The sequence below is a fragment of the Orcinus orca genome, chromosome 20 (assembly GCF_937001465.1).
Source record: "Orcinus orca chromosome 20, mOrcOrc1.1, whole genome shotgun sequence".
Taxonomy (NCBI): Eukaryota; Metazoa; Chordata; class Mammalia; order Artiodactyla; family Delphinidae; genus Orcinus; species Orcinus orca.
In genome coordinates, this window is record NC_064578.1 from 58,007,387 (window position 1) to 58,026,035 (window position 18,649).

General features: G+C 40.4%; 3 protein-coding genes across 6 annotated transcripts in view; 1 reads left to right on the top strand and 2 right to left on the bottom strand.

Moving 5' to 3' along the window:
• Positions 1–18,649, bottom strand: part of LOC101284368 (zinc finger protein 211-like) — a 274,839-nt gene that overhangs the window by 241,188 nt on the left and 15,002 nt on the right. The window lies entirely within an intron of this gene.
• The window catches only part of LOC101283876 (zinc finger protein 551), a 270,119-nt gene that overhangs the window by 149,425 nt on the left and 102,045 nt on the right, over positions 1–18,649 (top strand). The gene's annotated exons all lie outside the window — the stretch shown is intronic.
• On the bottom strand, positions 1,709–18,556 carry LOC105748733 (zinc finger protein 501-like). The gene is given in 4 exon segments (XM_049703624.1): positions 1,709–2,339; positions 6,766–17,371; positions 17,374–18,343; positions 18,497–18,556. Coding segments are annotated over 3 exon segments (1,311 nt in total). The 3' UTR covers positions 1,709–2,339; positions 6,766–17,090.

The following is an 18,649-nucleotide window of genomic DNA, read 5'->3' on the forward strand; positions in this document are numbered from 1 at the left end:
AGTGGAAGTAAAATAGGAACTGCCAAACTAAATGTCCTAAATTGTATAAAAGCTAATTTTTAGTTTTGTGGCCTTTTTAGAATTGTTAACTATTGTGTCCCCTAACTACACACACACACACACACACACACATATTTAAATTTTGTTACAAAAATTAACCCATTTATTAAAGGGTAGCAGCGTTTCAAATGGTGCTGTTTCTACTGGTCCTTCAATTCCTTCAATCTTCTCATGGCCGATTTTACTGTGATGGCAGGAGTGGTGTTGTAAATATAGTTAGGCCTAACTATATTTTTTTGGGTGTTGAGCTCATTTATTTATTTGGTGACAAGAAAATATTGAATGAGAATTGTGTTAGTCTGCTAGGGTTGCCATAACATTTGAATACTATTGAAACCGAGGGTAGTCATAAGCTATTAATAAAAAATAAATTGTAACCTGCCTTCACTGATCAACCTCACTTTGCTTTTACAAAAACGTGCACGTACTCCCAAGCATCAAATAGCCTAAACAATAAGATCTTTGCCAAGTTGCTTTTTAGGAAATTGGGGTCACCTGTGTCCAGTTTGAGCTCAAGTTGGTTAAAACTGCTAAGACCACTGACTCTCCAACTGGGTATATGCAAGTGTTGGCTAGGTGACTTTCTTTTTTAGTTAATTAATTTAATTATTTTTGGCTGTATTGGGTCTTCGTTGCTGCATACGTGCTTTCTCTAGTTGCTGCGAGCGGAGCAGGGGCTACTCTTCGATGCGGTGCGCGGGCTCCTCATTGCCATGGCTTCTCTTGTTGCAGAGCTTGGGCTCTAGGTGCATGGGCTTCAGTAGTTGTGGCATATGGGCTCAGTAGTTGCGGCTCACAGACTCTAGAGTGCAGGCAGTAGTTGTGGCACACAGGCCTAGTTGCTCCGCTGCATGTGGGATCTCCCCACACCAGGGCTCAAACCAGTGCCCCCGCTTTAGCAGGCGGATTCTTAACCACTGTGCCACAAGGGAAGTCCCCAGCTAGATGGTTTTTGATGTCAGAGGGCCAAAAGCCCACCCTCAGAACATGCTAAGCCTGCCATTTTCTGAACATGTATCTCATGAAGAAGTCTGTAGCTTACTTTTACCTGTGCAGAATGACAATTACTGCACCTTTTCCGTATCTTCAATCCCCACCCTCACCCCTGCCAAGCTTTATCCCATAAATATTCCTAGCCCCTTGCCTTTGGGGAGATGAATTTGAGATTTGCCCTTCCTTTTCCTTGCTTGGCTCCCTTGTGAATAAACAGTTTCTCTGCTGCAAACCACAGTGTCTCAGCGTTTGGCTTGTTGTGCGTAGGTCACATGAAACTGGTTCAGTAACAGTTTGGACTGGGTGGCTTAAATAACAGAAATTTATTTTCTCGCAGCTCTGGATGCTGGAAGTCTAAGAGGAAGGTGTCAACAGTTTTAATTTTTCCTGAGGCCTCTGTTTTGGCCTTTGGGTAGTCCACTTCGTGCTGTGTCCTCACATGGCCTTTTCTCCCTGTGATCATACTCCTGGTGTCTATCCCTCTTCTTATAAGTGATGAAATAAAATTTACATTTTAAGGAAGGACAAGAAAATTTAAACATAAAATTTTCTGTTTTGGCCTCCCTGTCTCCTTAATGTGCAGTGTGCATCTGCATTACACACTGTTGTAGTTTTTCTTATGACAGGACCGAAAGTAAACTCATCACACGAGATGAATTGTGCCGAAGCACAGCAGTAGAGGGCTGCCGCTCGCTCAGGCAAAACAGCGCCGTCTGTCCTGCTGTGGTAGCTTTTATTTAAGCATTATCTATGTTTACATTTTAAGGCTTGTTTTCTTAACATTCCAGAAATACCAAAGCAGCAACATATGTTTTTATTGATTATACAAGCAATAATGGGCTTTCTTGAAAACATGCCGTGCTTCGTCCTTGTGCGCAAAAGCAGCACAAGGACATTGCCTTGTGTTCCCACCATTATGATTATACTGAGGACATCGCATGGGATCAGTGCCCAAAGCACTCAATGCTTATTCGCAGGCCCCCGGTTTACCGGGGAGGGGGGGCTCAAAGCATTCAGGACTGTTTACAGTTCTGGCTTATTCACATGCCCCCGGTTTGCCGGGGGTGGGGCTCAAAGCAATCAGGACTGCTTGAAGTTCTGGCTTATTCGCCAGCCCCCAGTTTGCTGGGGGTGGGGGATGGGGGTTCATGGGTCACGTCTCCTTCCATGTCCTCAGTTATTCCACTACATTTCCCCCTTTTTGTTTTGCAGCTTGTGCAACATCAAGGAGAACACGGCAGCTTGTTGCGATGTTGCATGGCGGGTAGCTTTCACTCGTCCTCGGACTACAATTAAACATATGATTATTATTATAATGAGCATTAGCAATCCTGCAGTAGAACCAAATAAAGCATGTAATTTAGACTTGGGATTTAGATTATTAAGTCCTTGAATAATTCCAGTCCATACTTCTTGTGAATTAAGTCGTTGTAATCTCTTCTGAAAAGTTTGTTGAATTTTCCCTTGTAAATTCACAATTTCTTCTGTCAATTTTTGTGATGTAATAAATGCTTTTTTATTTTTGCCCAGGGGAATGCAGACTGATTATATGGAACCGAAGTGACACAAAAGGCACTTTGATTCCAGTCACAACGTAGCTTCATTTGTCTTTGTAAATTTACAAGTTGGTCTCCCAACATAACCACAGCTTGTAAGTCTGCTATTTCTGAATGGATTTCCGAATCAATTTGTCGTTGAGAGGACCAAAGCATTTCAGAATTTTTATGCCAATCAGTTATATAATCAACGGTCTGAATAGATTGTTCTAAAGCAACTCCAGCTACTGCAGCAGTAGCTGTTATGGCTATAATACCCATGACAGCTGCAATCAACATTCCTACAAATCTTTTACTTCTTTTTAATGCATCAGCTAAATATTGCAAAACAGCCATAGGAAGAGATTCTTGCCATTCCCTTCCAAGATTGACAGGAAGCCAAAGACCTGTCCGAGCTCGTAAGATATACAAACTTTCAGTAGATATGTTAAAAGATATACTAGAGTTAATGCAGGTATACAGAGAGCAATTTTTACACATAATAATACCTTGAGTCTCATTCCATACAGCTGGTCCCTTTAACAATATATAAGGTAATTTCACACAACTACGAGTATACCAAGTAACATTTTTATGAAAAGTCAAACTATGATTTTCAGATTTGTTAACCATATGTCCTACCCAGGCATTAATCTTTTTCAAAGCTGTCATAAGCTTCCACAAGTCCTTTTGTATAGGATATCCATTTAAATGAGGACCTGGAGAAAACCCTCCAGCATGCCATACTATGGTATCATTAATAGTATTGCTATAAATAGTGTTATCCTCTCTATGCCAGTGTAAATTCTTCAGACCCCTTTTTCCTCTGGCAGAGCCAAAATGTCTCCAATCAATGACGCTTCCCCAAGAAGTATTAACAAGAACCCGAGCCATTTCTCCTCGGCATCGAGTCCAATGGACCCAATCCGATAATCGATCCACAAGAGGCACCTGGCATGAGGCAAGTAAGGTGTGGAAACATTCTCATTAAGAGTGGAATTAGAACTTTTAAAACTATAAGCACTCAAAAGATATAACCCATGATATCTGTTTTCATTTTTGACAACACTTAACCATGCCTGATAATTCATTTTAAGGCAATGATCTCCCTTTCCCATACAAATAGGAGGTCCATTAACACCCACCGTGTAATTCTCTATTATCCTTCCTTCTTCCGGCTTCAAAGGGCCTCTATCATCAAAAGGACCAGACAACCATCCAGACTCATTTACATATACAAGAATTGGGGCATCCCACCAGGTAACCCCCATATTAAGAGGAGGGTTGGGAATATAAGTCCAATAAGTATGGTTAGTACAATTTATCTCATTGGCTGATATGCTTATTACCTGTGCAGACAACATTGCCAACATAGCCACAAAAAGATTGGTGCTAGTGAGGGGTTTACCCTGTGAAATGACAAGATTTTCAGCAGCGCCTGCAAACTTTTTCACTTGCCCCTAGGTCAATGGAGACGCCCTCTTTGTTCGATCCAATGGCACACGGAATGCTCTCTTGCTCAAATCCATCTCCGCAAATCCCTTCGTCATTCCCGTCACATCAAAGCTATGCTTAGCTGCCATCCCGAAGCTTTATCTTTTTAGCCCGCACCCAAAAAGATTCAGCTCCTGCAGAAACAAAAGCATATCCCTGGCCCCAACGAAGAACCTCGGCAGGTTTCCAAGTGTTAGTATTTTCATTTAATATAGAAACAGGCTGTCTAAGTTCTTGTGTACTTATTTTTGTCCAATGTCTGTCAGCTGCACTAAAACCATCTTCTCCATGATTGAAAAACTTAAGAATAAACAAAGCAATATGTATTCTTTTCCTAGGACTTTGTACCTCATCTCCCCCTTTTTGTTTTATAAACATTTCTTTCAAAGTGCTGTTTTGTCGTTCAATAACGGCTTGTCCCATACTGTTTCCTGGGATACCTGTAACATGCCGTATATTATGTGTGGCAAAAAAATTCTGACATTTTTGAGAGTGATATGCAGAAGCATTATCAGTTTTTATGCTGTTGGGAACTCCCATAACAGTAAAAGCTTCTAATAAATGAGTTATTACAGCATCAGCTTTTTCAGAATATAATGGTGTTGCCCATGAAAAATGAGAGTAGGTATATACAGAATGATGAATATATTTTAACTTTCCAAAACCAGGATATTGAGTTACATCCATTTGCCAGATAGCATTAGCAGATAAGCCTTTAGGGTTAACTTCAATATTCAAACAAGGTTGATTAATGGCAGCACATTGCGGGCATGTACGGAGAATAGTTTTTGCTTGTTTCCATGTAAGATTAAATTTATTTTTCAATCCTCTGGCATTAGTATGATATCTGTGATGTTCTGCTGTAGCTAACTCTACGGTACCCACTAAAGTATCAATAAAATAATTTCCATCTACCAATGGGCCGGGTAAATGAGTATGAGCACGAATATGAGTAATATAAAGTGGTGCAGTACGTAGTCTAATTATATGTTGTATTTGCAAAAATAAAGAGTGCAGTTCTGATCCATCATTTGGGATAAAAGCGGTCTCAATATTTTAACTGTAAATTCCACATACTGAGAGTCTGTAATTATTCATTTATGGCAGCTGCAAGTAAATTGGCATGATAAGTAGGAGATCCAATATCATGGCAAGCTTTTATATACTCCTCAAGTGGAGCGTTTACAGCCCGTAAAGGTCGCAATGCCTTCTGGCATTCAGGATTTGCATACTCAAAGGCCAAAGATTGTAATAATAAATCTTGCACCTCTATTTGTGCTACAGCTCTTTGAATGGCTGCACGCAGTCTAGACAAGAAATCAGTGTAAGGCTCACCAGGCCCTTGCATTAACTTAGTAAAAGATTGTGCTGTTTTTCCAGGAGGTTCCACTCGTAACCATGCTCGTAAACAACACATACGTATCTGAATGATTCGTAAATCATCAAATTGAGCTTGAGCTTGTAGATTACTAAATGCGCCTGCTGCTATTAATTCATCTAAAAGTAGCTCTGGAGGATTATGGGCTGTATTAGACCTTGTCATGTTTTCAGCGTCCTCTCTCCACCAAGTTTTAAACTGCATATATTGTCCACGTTCAAGAACAGTTTTGGCAATCGCTTCCCAATCATGAGGAATTAACATGTTTTCGGTAGCATACCCAGACAAAAGTCCTTGAACATAATTAGAATGCATCCCATACGCATTAATGGCTTCTTTTAGCATTTAAAAAAATTTTATATCATGATGGTTATACTCAACACTTACATATCCATTCGGAAATTGATCATTAGCAGGCATAGCTTGTCTAACAATAAGGAAAGCAAAAAATGATTCAGAATATTGCTTTTCTTCCTTATTCATCTCTTCTTCCAACAATAGTCTATTAGATTCAGGTTTTAGAGGAAAGCGAAACTGACGAGAGGCTCCAACAGGATAAGCTACTAATTCTAAAGGAGGAGCTGAAGGAATAGTAGGACATGGCTCCTGATATGAAGGGGTGGCAGCATTGTTTTTATTTTCTTCCAATTCAGTCATCAAATTTTTCAACTTTGAAAGTATATCAGAAATCTCATTCTGTTGAGAAAGTGGCATCTCATTTTGTTTGCTAGCTTGCTCCCGATCTTTATCACCATCAGAAAAAGCCCCTTCATCACTGGAACCTGAAAAATCCTCTCCTGTCTCAGACACAAGGGGAGGAGGAGGCGGAGGAAGGTCCTCTATAGGAGACTTACGAAACAGAGTACGAAAAGCAGAATGATCGGGAGCAGAATTCGGACGCTGAGGGCGCGCCCCATTTTCACTTTCAGTTTCAGATTGTAATGGTTCCAGGACAAGGGAAATTAATTTACAAAGAGATCAAACACGGACAGATATAGGGTCTCCATGCTGATGAGCTCTTCTTAAGGCTCGCATAACCTGTTTCCAAACTTTTAAATTTAACTGGTTATGACCAGTAGGTTGAAACCAGTAACAATGTTTACGAACCAGCGCAAACAATTCATCAAAAGATTCTGGTTTCACTTTCACTCCTGAACTCCGTAATAACTGTTTCAGGAGTCTAATGTATTGAAAGTCTACTGAGTGGGAATTCCCCATTACAGTTACTCTACTGCTCCCGAAGGTTTTGCTTACTCTTGAGCGGACCAATTTCCCCTTCGGTCCTGCGATCACGCGATTACTTACATTCAGGTCCCTGTTCGGGCGCCAAATGTTGTAGTTTTTCTTATGACAGGGCCGAAAGTAAGCTCATCACACGAGATGAATTGTGCCGAAGCACAGCAGTAGAGGGCTGCCGCTCGCTCAGGCAAAACAGCGCCATCTGTCCTGCTGTGGTAGCTTTTATTTAAGCATTACCTATGTTTACATTTTAAGACTTGTTTTCTTAACATTCCAGAAATACCAAAGCAGCAACATATGTTTTTATTGATTATACAAGCAATAATGGGCTTTCTTGAAAACATGCCGTGCTTCGTCCTTGAGCGTAAAAGCAGCACAAGGACATTGCCTTGTGTTCCCACCATTCTGATTATACTGAAGTAGCACAAGGACATTTCCTTGTGTTCCCACCATTCTGATTATACTGAGGACATCGCATGGATCAGTGCCCGAAGCACTCAATGCTTATTCGAAGGCCCCCGATTTGCCGGTGGGGTGGGGAACTCAAAGCATTCAGGACTGTTTACAGTTCTGGCTTATTCGCCAGCCCCCAGTTTGCTGGGGGGCGGGGGCTCATGGGTCACGTCTCCTTTCCACGTCCTCAGTTATTCCACTGCACACACTAACTAGTCCTCCTCAAAGATGGGAATGCTTTCTTGAATGTAAAGATCAATTTTTTTCCCCTTTCTTCTGATGTTAGCCATGGAACTTCTTAAAAGATTAGCATTCTTTCCAAACTCTGTTGGGGGTCATGGTGACTCACTGCTCGCTTTGTACATGCTTACTTGGCCTATGAACTTTATGTAAAATGTCAGTATGTCATTTTTTTGTACAATCCTTTGTCTGAAAAATGTAAATAATTGTGCCTTCAACTTCTAAAAGGCAGAACAGATCTCAGAGATTCTGGGAGTCTGTCTCCTGGGTGATAATCCTCAGTTTGGCTTGAATAAAATTCACTTTTTTCTTCTTAACTTGATTGTTAATTGAGTTTTTGTCAACAGAAGGAAACCAGTCTTAATGGGATACAGCCACACTCTTATGATCTCACTTATCCTTAATTACCTCTATAAATGACCTATGTCCAACTACAATCCCATTGTAGGTTAGGGTTTCAACCTATGAAAAGCATTCTGTTAATATATGTTAGTGGTAATAAAAGGCAAGTGGTTTACTAAAGCTGGGTAATAAAGAGGAAAAGAATATTCAACTTTTAAAAGTATCCTCCAATTGCCAATAGATCACAGTAATTTCTGAAATTGCCTTTATAAAAGCATAATTTCCAAAATATGCCTATTAAATACCATAAATGCATCACTTATTTTTTAAAATTTACTTATTTTATTTTATTTTATTTTTGGCTGCATTGGGTCTTCGTTGCTGTGTGCAGGCTTTTCTCTGGTTGTGGCGAGCAGCAGCTACTCTTCGTTGCAGTGCTCAGTCTTCTCATTGCACTAGCTTCTCTTGTTGTGCAGCATGGGCTCTAGGTGCAACAGGCTTCAGTAGTTGTGGCACGTGGGCTTCAGTAGTTGTGGTTTGCAAGCTCTAGAGCACAGGCTAAGTAGTTGTGGCAAATGGGCTTAGTTGCTCTGAGGCATGTGGGATCTTCCTGGGCCAAGGCTTGAACCTGTGTCCCCTGCATTGGCAGGTGGATTCTTAACCACTGCACCACAAGGGACGCTCATAAATTCATCACTTCTAAGAACTATTTCAAACAAACACAAACTTTCAATTAAAACAAATATTAAATGATGCAAAAATATAGTTTAATAAATTCACTTGAATACTTACACTTGTTATCATATATAACACTGATTATTATCCCACCTGACTAATCCCTCACAAACTCATCATCTTCCCTACAAAAAGTTCAGATCATTCTGATCACTGAGATATCCTCTGATACCTGGCAAAAGAAGCCTTCACCTGCTTCCTCTGCTTCTTTTCTCATCACTCTTCCCATCACACACTATACCAAAAACACATTGATCTTCCTTCAGTCATAAATTCCATATGAGACTTTACAACTCAGAGTATTCCCAGGTTTTTTTTCTCTCCAAATGAAACATCTATTTTCCCCACTATGCTTTGTGAATTCAAATAAATCTTTTAAGTGTCAACATAGTTTAACGTTTAAAGTGCTGTTATAACCTACACTCTTAAATCTTGAATATTCTCTATATTACCATAAAATTCCCTGGACCTGTGGTGAATAACAGTATATCATTTTAGAAAATTGGTTTTGAATAATTATGAGTATCTTTGCTGTTTTTATACTCTACATGTAATATGAAGCAGTTATTATCACTGTTATTCGATTTCAAATCTAAATATTCTGAAAGATAAAATGATATAAATTGTGAGCCTACAAATATATAAAGTTGATTAAATAAATGGTAGGGTGTTCTAGAGAGAACTTATAGCCCAGGAGCTACACTTAGAATATTTGTTCTCCTTGCCCAGAAGGCAAAGCAAAACAGAAAGCTGAGTGTCACTACCAAAGATAACAAAAGGATGAATCTTGGTAAGCCTGAAAATACCTTTGCAGAGGTGTTCATTAGACCATGTTGTGGGTTCATAATCAGACTTATCCAAAAAGATAAAATAGAAGAGAACAGGGTAAAAGGAGACAGCATATTCACCAGGATGAGAATGGTGAACACGGCTTTTTTCCCAGAGAATGGTGCTTTGGTCTCATGGGAAAGTCTAGGGAAAACGCTGTTGCTGTGAATGTGTTGGATTCTCTTGTATTTTGTAGTTTTACAGTTGATGACAACAAGAGGGTAAGTCAGACCCTGTTACTCCATTACAGCTGTAACCCACAACACACTGCAGGAAATAAGAGTGATTCTGAGTTTTAAAGTCTGACTCTCACTACTGGGCTTCTTTGGGGACTTTGCAAATTGGAGCTAAGTTTTGGTTTGCAGCACAAGTGGAAGCAAAATAGGAAACTCCATATTAAATTCCCTTCCCTCCCAAAGCTAATTTATAGTTTTGTACCATTTTTAGAATTATACCAATTGTCTCTGCTGTCTCTTTGCATGTTGTGCCTCACTATTTATTTGGGAAAGAGAACACATTAATGATGTTTGTGTTAATCTGTTAGAACTGCCATAACAAAATACCATACAAGGATTGGCTTAAACAATAGAAATTTATTTTCTCACACTTCTGGAGGCTGGGAGTCCGAGAGGAAAGTGTCAACAGGTTTGGTATCTCCTGAGGCCCCTCTCTTTGGCTTGGGAAGGCCATCTTCTTACTGGGTCCTCAAATGGCCTTATTTGTCCCTGTGGGCATACACCTAGTGTCTACTCCTCCTATGAGGAAACCAGTACTAATGAATTAGGGCCCCACCCTTATGACCTCGTTTAACCTTAATTACCTCCCTAAAGGCCCTGTCTACAAATACAGTCACTTGGGCGTTAGGACTTTAACATATGTATATTACTAAGTTAATATAACTGTTAGTGGTAATAAAAGGCAATAGAGTTACTAAAGCTGTGAGATAAACAGGCAAAGAGAATTCAACTATTTGAAAGTATCCTGCACGTGCTAATGGCTCACAGTAATTTCTAGAAGGGACTTTTGTAAAAACATAACTTCCAGGGCTTCCCTGGTGGTGCAGTGGTTGAGAGTCCACCTGCCGATGCAGGGGATGCGGATTCGTGCCCCGGTCCAGGAAGATCCCACGTGCCGTGGAGTGGCTGGGCCTGTGAGCCATGGCCACTGAGCCTGCGCGTACGGAGCCTGTGCTCCGCAATGGGAGAGGCCACAACAGTGAGAGGTCAGCGTAACGCAAAAAAAAAAAAAAAAGAAAGAAAACATAACTTCCAGAAGCTGCCCATTGAATACTCTAAATTCCATAAATGCATAATCACTACTAACTTTTTAAAGCAAATAGAAAGCTCCCAACTGAAACAAACATTAAAAGGTGTTAAAATATAGTTTAATAAAATAAATTCATTTCAATACTTAGCACCTTTTATCTTAAACAATTATGATTATTTGTCCTACTTGACTAATCCCTCACAAAGCCATCGTCTCCCCGACAAAAAACTGTGTTCATTCTAATCCTCGAGATAACCTCAGATACCTACTTTCTCTGCTTCTTTGCTACCCACTGTCCCCATCACACAATACCCTAAACAGAAGATCTTCCTTCTGTTCTTTGAACTCCACATGTACCTTTCCAACTCAGAGTATTCTCAAGTCTTTTTCTCTCCATTGAAACATATTTTTTCCTACAATGCTTTGTAAATTAAATCTTCTAGGCATCAACATAAATTTCAAATCAGCAGTGGTTTTCTACCCTGAACATTCCTATATATATTATAAAATTCTTTGAACCTCTAGTGAATAACACTATACAATTTATATAATTATGTTAAAATAGTTATTAATACCATTCATGTTTCTATACACTATATGCAGTATGAAGCAGTTATCATCATCGTTATTCAATTTTGAATCAAAATGTCCCAGTTGGGTAAACAGCATAAAATGTGAGCCTACAAATATAAAAAGTTGATTATGTAAATATTGAGATCTTCTAGAATGAACTTATAACCCAGAGACTACACTTGGAACCTCTGTTCTCCTTGCCCAACAGACAAAACAGAACTGAGAAACTTGTGTGTCACTGTCAAAGAGCAGGAAGCAGATGAATTGCCAGAAGCCTGAAGACACCAGTGCACAGGTGTTCGTCAGACAATGGTGTGGGTTTATCATCAAAGTTATCCAAAAGAACAAAATAGAAGACAGCAAGGAAAAGGAGACACACATAGTCATCAGAATGAGCCAGTGCTTATGGTGCTTGTCTCACCTGGATGAGAGCAGCACTCTGGTCTCATGGGAAAGTCTACGGTAAGGCTGTCGTGGTGAATGTGTTGGACTCGCCATTAGTGTCTGTGCAGAACTAGCCCATCTTCCCCTGCCCTCAGACATGAGATCTCATGGATCTTGACCCTTTGCACACTGGGATTTACACCAGCAGGCCCTTGGTTCTCAGGTCTTCGGTCTTGCACTAAATGATACCAGCAGTTTTCCTGGTTCTCCAGTTTGCATACAGCAAGTTGTGGGACTTCTCAGCCTCCATAACCAATTCCTATAATAAATGTCCTCTTAACATAGTCATCTCTCAGGGGATGTATCCACAGGGACCTGGTTCCAGCCTCCATCACTTGGATATCAGAATCCTCAGATGCTCAATTACCTTACATAAGATGGCCCAGCACAGTTGGCCCTCTGGGTGTCGGGGTTCTGCATCTGGGGTTGGCTGAATCCTGGGATGCAGAACTCGCAGATATGGAACTGTATCTCTATATCCTACTGCTTCTGTTTTTACGGAGAATGCTAACACAGACAATACAAATTCCCAACTGTAGAAAAGTCCCTGCAATCACAAAGGAAATAATAATCACGTCAATTGAAAGCTGCTCTTTGGCCCTGTTCCTATTTGCCCATTTCTGTCCCCCCTCACCTTGAAAGAACCTAATTAAAGGAATGAGATCAGTAAACAATTTAAACTAATTCCTGACTTATGCTCTCCTGAATGCACACCATACCTTGCCTGACCTGTTCATTGTTTTCCTAGATTAAAAAGAATTAAGTAAAGAATGACTAGTTCTCTACCCTTGACAGATCCCTAAGCAATTCTGCAGGCAGATCCCACAGGGGTAACATCCGAAGTCAGCCAGACTGAATGCAATGGAAAAGTTGCAGAAACTAACCTCCTGCTTTGACGATTCACTGAGATTCTTTCCCCTTTTTCCTTTTAAAAACTATCATGGCTGGGAATTCCCTGGCAGTCCAGTGATCAAGACTTCAGGCTTTCACTGCAGTGGGCATGGATTCGACCCCAGCTCATTAACTAAAATCCCACATGCTGCAACGTGTGGCCAAAAAAAAAAACAAAACTGTCATGGCTGACCAGAATGTTCAGAGTTGGTCTCGGGTCATGAGTCCACCTTCTCTCCGGACTACCAGATTTTCTGATTAAAACATCTTTCCCTCCTGACACTTCCTTCTCCATTATTGGCTTTTCAGCCGTGAGCAGCCAAACCTGGGTTTGGTAATACAATGAGATAAAATTCTGCATTTATGCTACTCCCAATAGTTCAAGACTCTGGAGACGATTCACATACATGCTTCAACTTTGAACAACGTAGCCACTGTACTATACTAAAATAGCATGTTTCTTTGTTCCCTTCTGAGACTGATGGTGTCAAAGATAAACACAACCAGATGTTAGTTGAAATGATAAAAACAACAATGGAAAAACACGTTTTATTCAGTAACTACTGACAGCAGGAAAGAGTTGAACTCCATGGTAATTTCTGCAGAGGTGATCAGGTGTTTTAAACGGAGATTGAGAGGGACTTCCCTGGTGGCCCTGTAGTCAGGAATCCACACTTCCACTGCAGGGGGCATAGGTTCAATCCCTGGTTGGGGAACTAAGATCCAGCATGCAGTGTGGCACAGCCAAAAAAAAATGAAAAAACAACCAAAAAACCAAACAAAAAACCCTGTGAGATATATATATATATATATATATATATATATATGTATATAAATTTTTAAATAAAGGGAGAACTTTTAAATAAAGGGAGAATGAGAAAACGGAAGATGGGAGTTCAGTAGTCACAGAACTGAAACATTATAAAGTGTTGGGAAATGTAAACAAGATTAGTGCAGCTGTATTTGATAGGCAGTAATTATGAAAACTAGGATTCTATCCTATCCAAAGAGACTGAGAGACACCAAAAAGACTGAGAGAAAGAGGCCTAATTAATCCTGATGACTACATTTCAATGGATTAGCTCTCAGCTCTTTGAGAAACATACATATAATTATAAACTCTTCTTAGTAAATGCTGAAAAAAAGAGGCTGGTGGAGGGGTGCCATTCATCAAGTTTACTTAGAACTAAGTAAATTCTCCTGGCAGATTAATCTGAAACTGTAAAGTACATGTCTCCATTACGTTGTGTGAAACAAAAGCATTGAAAAAGCTCAAGATATGTTCTTCGAGTACTGAAAGCAATTATTCCATAAAGCAGTAAAATGGGTATCTTTGTTGTTTCACTGTCCTACTCGTTAAAGAAAAGGAAAATCGTCAATGAATCAAAGAATAAGCAGAAGAGGAAATTCCCTGGCTGTCCAATGGTTAGGACTTTCACTGCAAGGGCCCAGATTCAATCCCTGTTTGAGGAACTAAGATCCTAAAAGCTGTGCAGTGTAGCCAAAAAAAAAAAAGCAGAAAACAAAATGAGACATTTAACCAAAGATAGCAAATATAAATCTGAAAAGATGCTAACCATGAATCCTTAGGGAAATTCAATTAAAACACTGAGAGAGCACAGCAAACTCATAAAAAGAGTTAAAAAAAAAAAACGACCGACCAACTAATTATTCACTAAGATGTGGAGGAAATGGAACCTTCATACAACTGCTGGTACGAATACAAAAAAATACACAACACTGTAAATCAACTAGATTTCAATAAAAAATTTTTTAAAAAAAGGAAAAGAAAAAATACCATGTTTAAATAGCAATTTGTTAGTTTCTTCAAAAGCTAAACGTTCACCTAACTTTGTGGTTCAAACACTGCAATCTAATTTTTTGGCCAAAAGATACAAGAAACAAATATCCAGATTAAGAACTGTACACAAATGCTTGCACAAGTTTATTATCAACCATCAAAACATGGAATTAACCCAAATAGCCATAAACAGGTGAATGGATAAATACTGTTATATCGAATGGTAAGAATATTACTCAAAAAAATAAAAAAGAGCTCCTCATTTAACATCATTGATGAATCTCAAAATAATTATAAAACACAAAACCAGGAGAAAACAAAAGTAAACATTTTACGATTCCGTCAGGTAAATTATAGAAATCACAAGGGTATCTATTACAAGGAGAAATAAATCAATGGTTGCTTGGATGGCTGTGAAGGGCAGGGACACAGAGATTATAAAAGAACATGGAGCAAATACACAGTGATAGACATGGTCACTACCATGACTGTGATGATGTTTTCACAAGTATCATGTGTATGTCAAAACTTATCCAATACTTCACTTTAAATGTGTGTACTTTACTACATGTAAATTACACCTAAATAAAACTTTAAAAAAAACACTTCAAGATAAACAAAATCTGTATGCCCCACTGTTTTGGAAAATAGATTTGACAGCCCTACAGTGAGTCCACCATCTTTCTGTCATGCCCTCTGGGGATCAATCCTGCCTCAGTGGCAGCAAACATTGGCAAGTAATAAAGGACATTTCCACTGCAGTCAACAGGAATGTTGGCTGGCTCACAAGAGCCACATCCCTAGACTACTTTTCTCTACCTTTCTTTTTTCTGCCTGTGCAACAGCCTTGAGACGAACATTACAGGGAGGTTACAAAAATCCACAAAACTTTCCAATTATCTTCTCTGACAATGACCTCAACTACACAAGTTAAACATGCCTGGAGGTCCTGAGATTTGTGTACACACTGATCCTGCACATCAGTCATTGTCACAAAGACATCTGTGGATGCACTTTTAGAAGAGGCACATTCCAATGAGCTGGCTGCTGTCTCCTTTGCTCCCTACTAACACAGTTTCTGTATCAGTTTCAGTTTCCCCTGACCCCTATAGTCTTACAACCAGTGACTGTCACCCATGGAATTGTGGACATCAGAGCACATGCTCTTTGCAAGACCATGGGAGATGCCTCTCAACAGTGCTGACATCTCTTGTGATACTCCCCATGAACAGGGGGAAAAATTCATGCTGTTCCAAGAACTTGAGATTGTCACACCTTACTCCTCTTGAGGGTGATGTCTGAGTCTCCTAAAGTTCATAGCATCCAGGCTTCAAATGAGGACCAAAAAGCCCTGCCCTCTCTCCTACAACTTCACTGGCACCAATGCAAATTTGACCAAAAATGACAAGCCACGTTTTGCAATCGTACTATCCTCCCTGAGGCCCATGCCTGTGGAGCCCAAATCTCCTTATAAAAAACCTCTAGCAGTACAAAGAACTCCAAAAACAAAATAGGCCTTAAACAGTAAGGCATCCATATTATACAAACCAAAACAATGTGTGGCACACAGTTTGGGTTGGTGACTTGCTAGATGGAAAAACTGAGCATGAGAGAATATGTCCTTGGAAAATGTTGTCCTTCTCTGCACATTGTCAGCTGAATTCATATGACGTTCTCGGGGCCAACATTCCTTCAGGCTTCTGTACACATAGTCAGAGAGGGGGGAACACCAACCCCTAACGGACTGGGCTACCACTCCTGGTTTGCTCCAACACTTAGAAGAACAGAGGTCAGTTTCCCTGAGCACACTGAGCTGGTGACTGATGCACACTGTGTGGACCTGCCAGGCGATAGAGGTAAAACAGCCACAGAAACGGGCAGTGACATAAATCTGGGAAGAGACCTGGACAGGTTACAAAGTGCAATACAGCCACACGTGCTACCCACATAACTGAAATTTCAGGGGTATCTCCCCCTGTGGACAACTGAATGTATGAGATTGAATTCAGATGGGCCACTCCTCAGTTTCTTCCAATGTCGTTACCCTGAACAAGAAAATTGCACTTTTCCTTGCACATTCAAGGCCTTTCTCCAGTGTAAACTCTACCATGTATACTGGGGTGAATTCTTTTGTTTTTTAAATATTTATTTGGCAGTGTCGGGTCTTAGTTGCAGCACATGGGATCTTTGTTGCAGTGCACAGGCTCTAGAATGTGTGGGCTCAGTAGTTGAGGCTCACAGGCTTAGTTGCCCCATGGCATGGGGGATCTTAGTTCCCCGACCAAGGATAGAACCCACATTGCCTGCACTGGAAGGTGGATTCTGAACCAAAGGACAAACAGGGAAGTCCCATGAGATGAATTCTTTAGGAAACAATTCCCCAAATTCCTGGCACGAATAAGGCTCTTCCTGTGAACTCTAATAAGAACAAAAGGTGGAACTAGAAGTAAACAATTTCCCACATTCACAACACACATTAAGACCTTCCACCTCTGTCAACATGGACGTGGAAGGAGTGCAAAGCTCTGGGGAAAAGATTTCTCACATTCACTACCCTCATATGGCCTCGATCCTGTGTGAACTCTCTGATGATAATGGAGGCCAGACCTAGACGAAAAAGATCTCCCACATTCACTGCATTTATAAGGCTTTTCTCCAGTATGAATTATACAGTGTTCAGTGAGATAAGAATTTGCTCTAAAGGACTTCCCACATTCAGTGCATTCATAAGGACTTTGGTTTCTGTGAATTCTCTGATGTTCACGGAGAATGGAACTACAAATAAAAGATTTCCCACATTCACTACACTCATATGGCCTCAATCCTGTGTGAACTCTCTGATGATAACGGAAAACATACCTAGATGAAAAAGCTTTCCCACATTCACTGCATTTATAAGGCTTTTCTCCAGTGTGAACTCCACAGTGTTCAATGAGAGAAGACTCTCTCTCCTAAAGGTTTTCCCACATTCACTGCACTCATAAGGGCTTTCTCCAGTGTGAACTCCCTGATGATAATGAAGGTTCCTCCAAGTAGTAAAAGATTTCCCACATTCATTACACTCATAAGGCCTTTCTCCTGTGTGAACTCTCTGGTGTATAAAAGGTAACATCTTTGGATAAAGGATTTCCCACATAAACTGCACAGATAAGGCCTTTCTCCTGTGTGAATTCTCTCATGTTTAATGAGGTTGCAGCTAGAGAAAAAAGATTTCCCACATTCACTGCACACATAAGGCCTTTCTCCTGTGTGAACTCTGTGATGATAATGGAGGGTGGAACAAGAGTAAAAACATTTCCCACATACAGTGCACTCATAAGGCCTATCTCCAGCATGAGTCTTCTGATGATAACACAGGGCAGAGCTGGAGGTAAAACATTTTCCACACTCACTGCACTCATAAGGCCTTTCTCCTGTGTGAACTCTCTGATGATAATGAAGGCCAGAGTGAGAGGTAAAAGACTTCCCACATTCACTACATTCATAAGGCCTTGATCCAGTGTGAACTCTCTGATGATAATGGAGGCCATGGTGAGACATAAAAGATTTCCCACATTCAATGCATTCATAAGGCCTTTTTCCACTATGAACCTTCCAGTGTTGAGTGAGGTAAGATTGATGACTAAAGGATTTCCAACACTCACTGCACTCATAAGGCCTTTTTCCTGTGTGAACTCTCCGGTGGAGAATGAGTATCGAGCTACTGGTAAAAGATTTCCCACATTCACTGCAAGCAAAAGGCCTTTCCCCTTTATGTACCCGCTGGTGAAGGATGAGCACCAAGCTATTAGTAAAAGAGTTCCCACACTCACTGCAATCATAAGGTCTTTCTCCTGTGTGAACTCTCCAGTGTACAATGAGATAAAATTTTCATCTAAAAGATATCCCACATTGAGTATACTCATAACACCTTTCTCCAGTGTGAAATGTCCGTTCTCGAACTATGATGGATCTGCGGCTCAAAGACTGTGCACATTCACTGCACAAGTAACAATTTTCTCCAATGTGACTTCTCCAGGGATAACTAAGGACAAAGTTTTGGTTAAAGGATTTCCCACATTTGCTGCACTTCTACTGCCTTGCCGCAGTACGAATTCTTCGATGCAGATTGAGGGTTGAGGTTTGCCTGAAAAATTTTCCACATTCACAACACACATGAAGCCTTTCTCCAGTATGCACTCTCTGGTGAAACAAATGAGGATTTGTACCTGAATGTCTTCCCACATTCACTGCACACAAAACAATGTCTTCCAGGGTGGACGCCCTGGTTCTGAACAAGTGCATGTTTCGGGCTGAAGGCTTTCTTGAATTCTCCCCAGCTGTAATGACTTTCTCTGCTTTGTAAAGTTATCTCACGGCTGGGCAATCTTGTTTGGC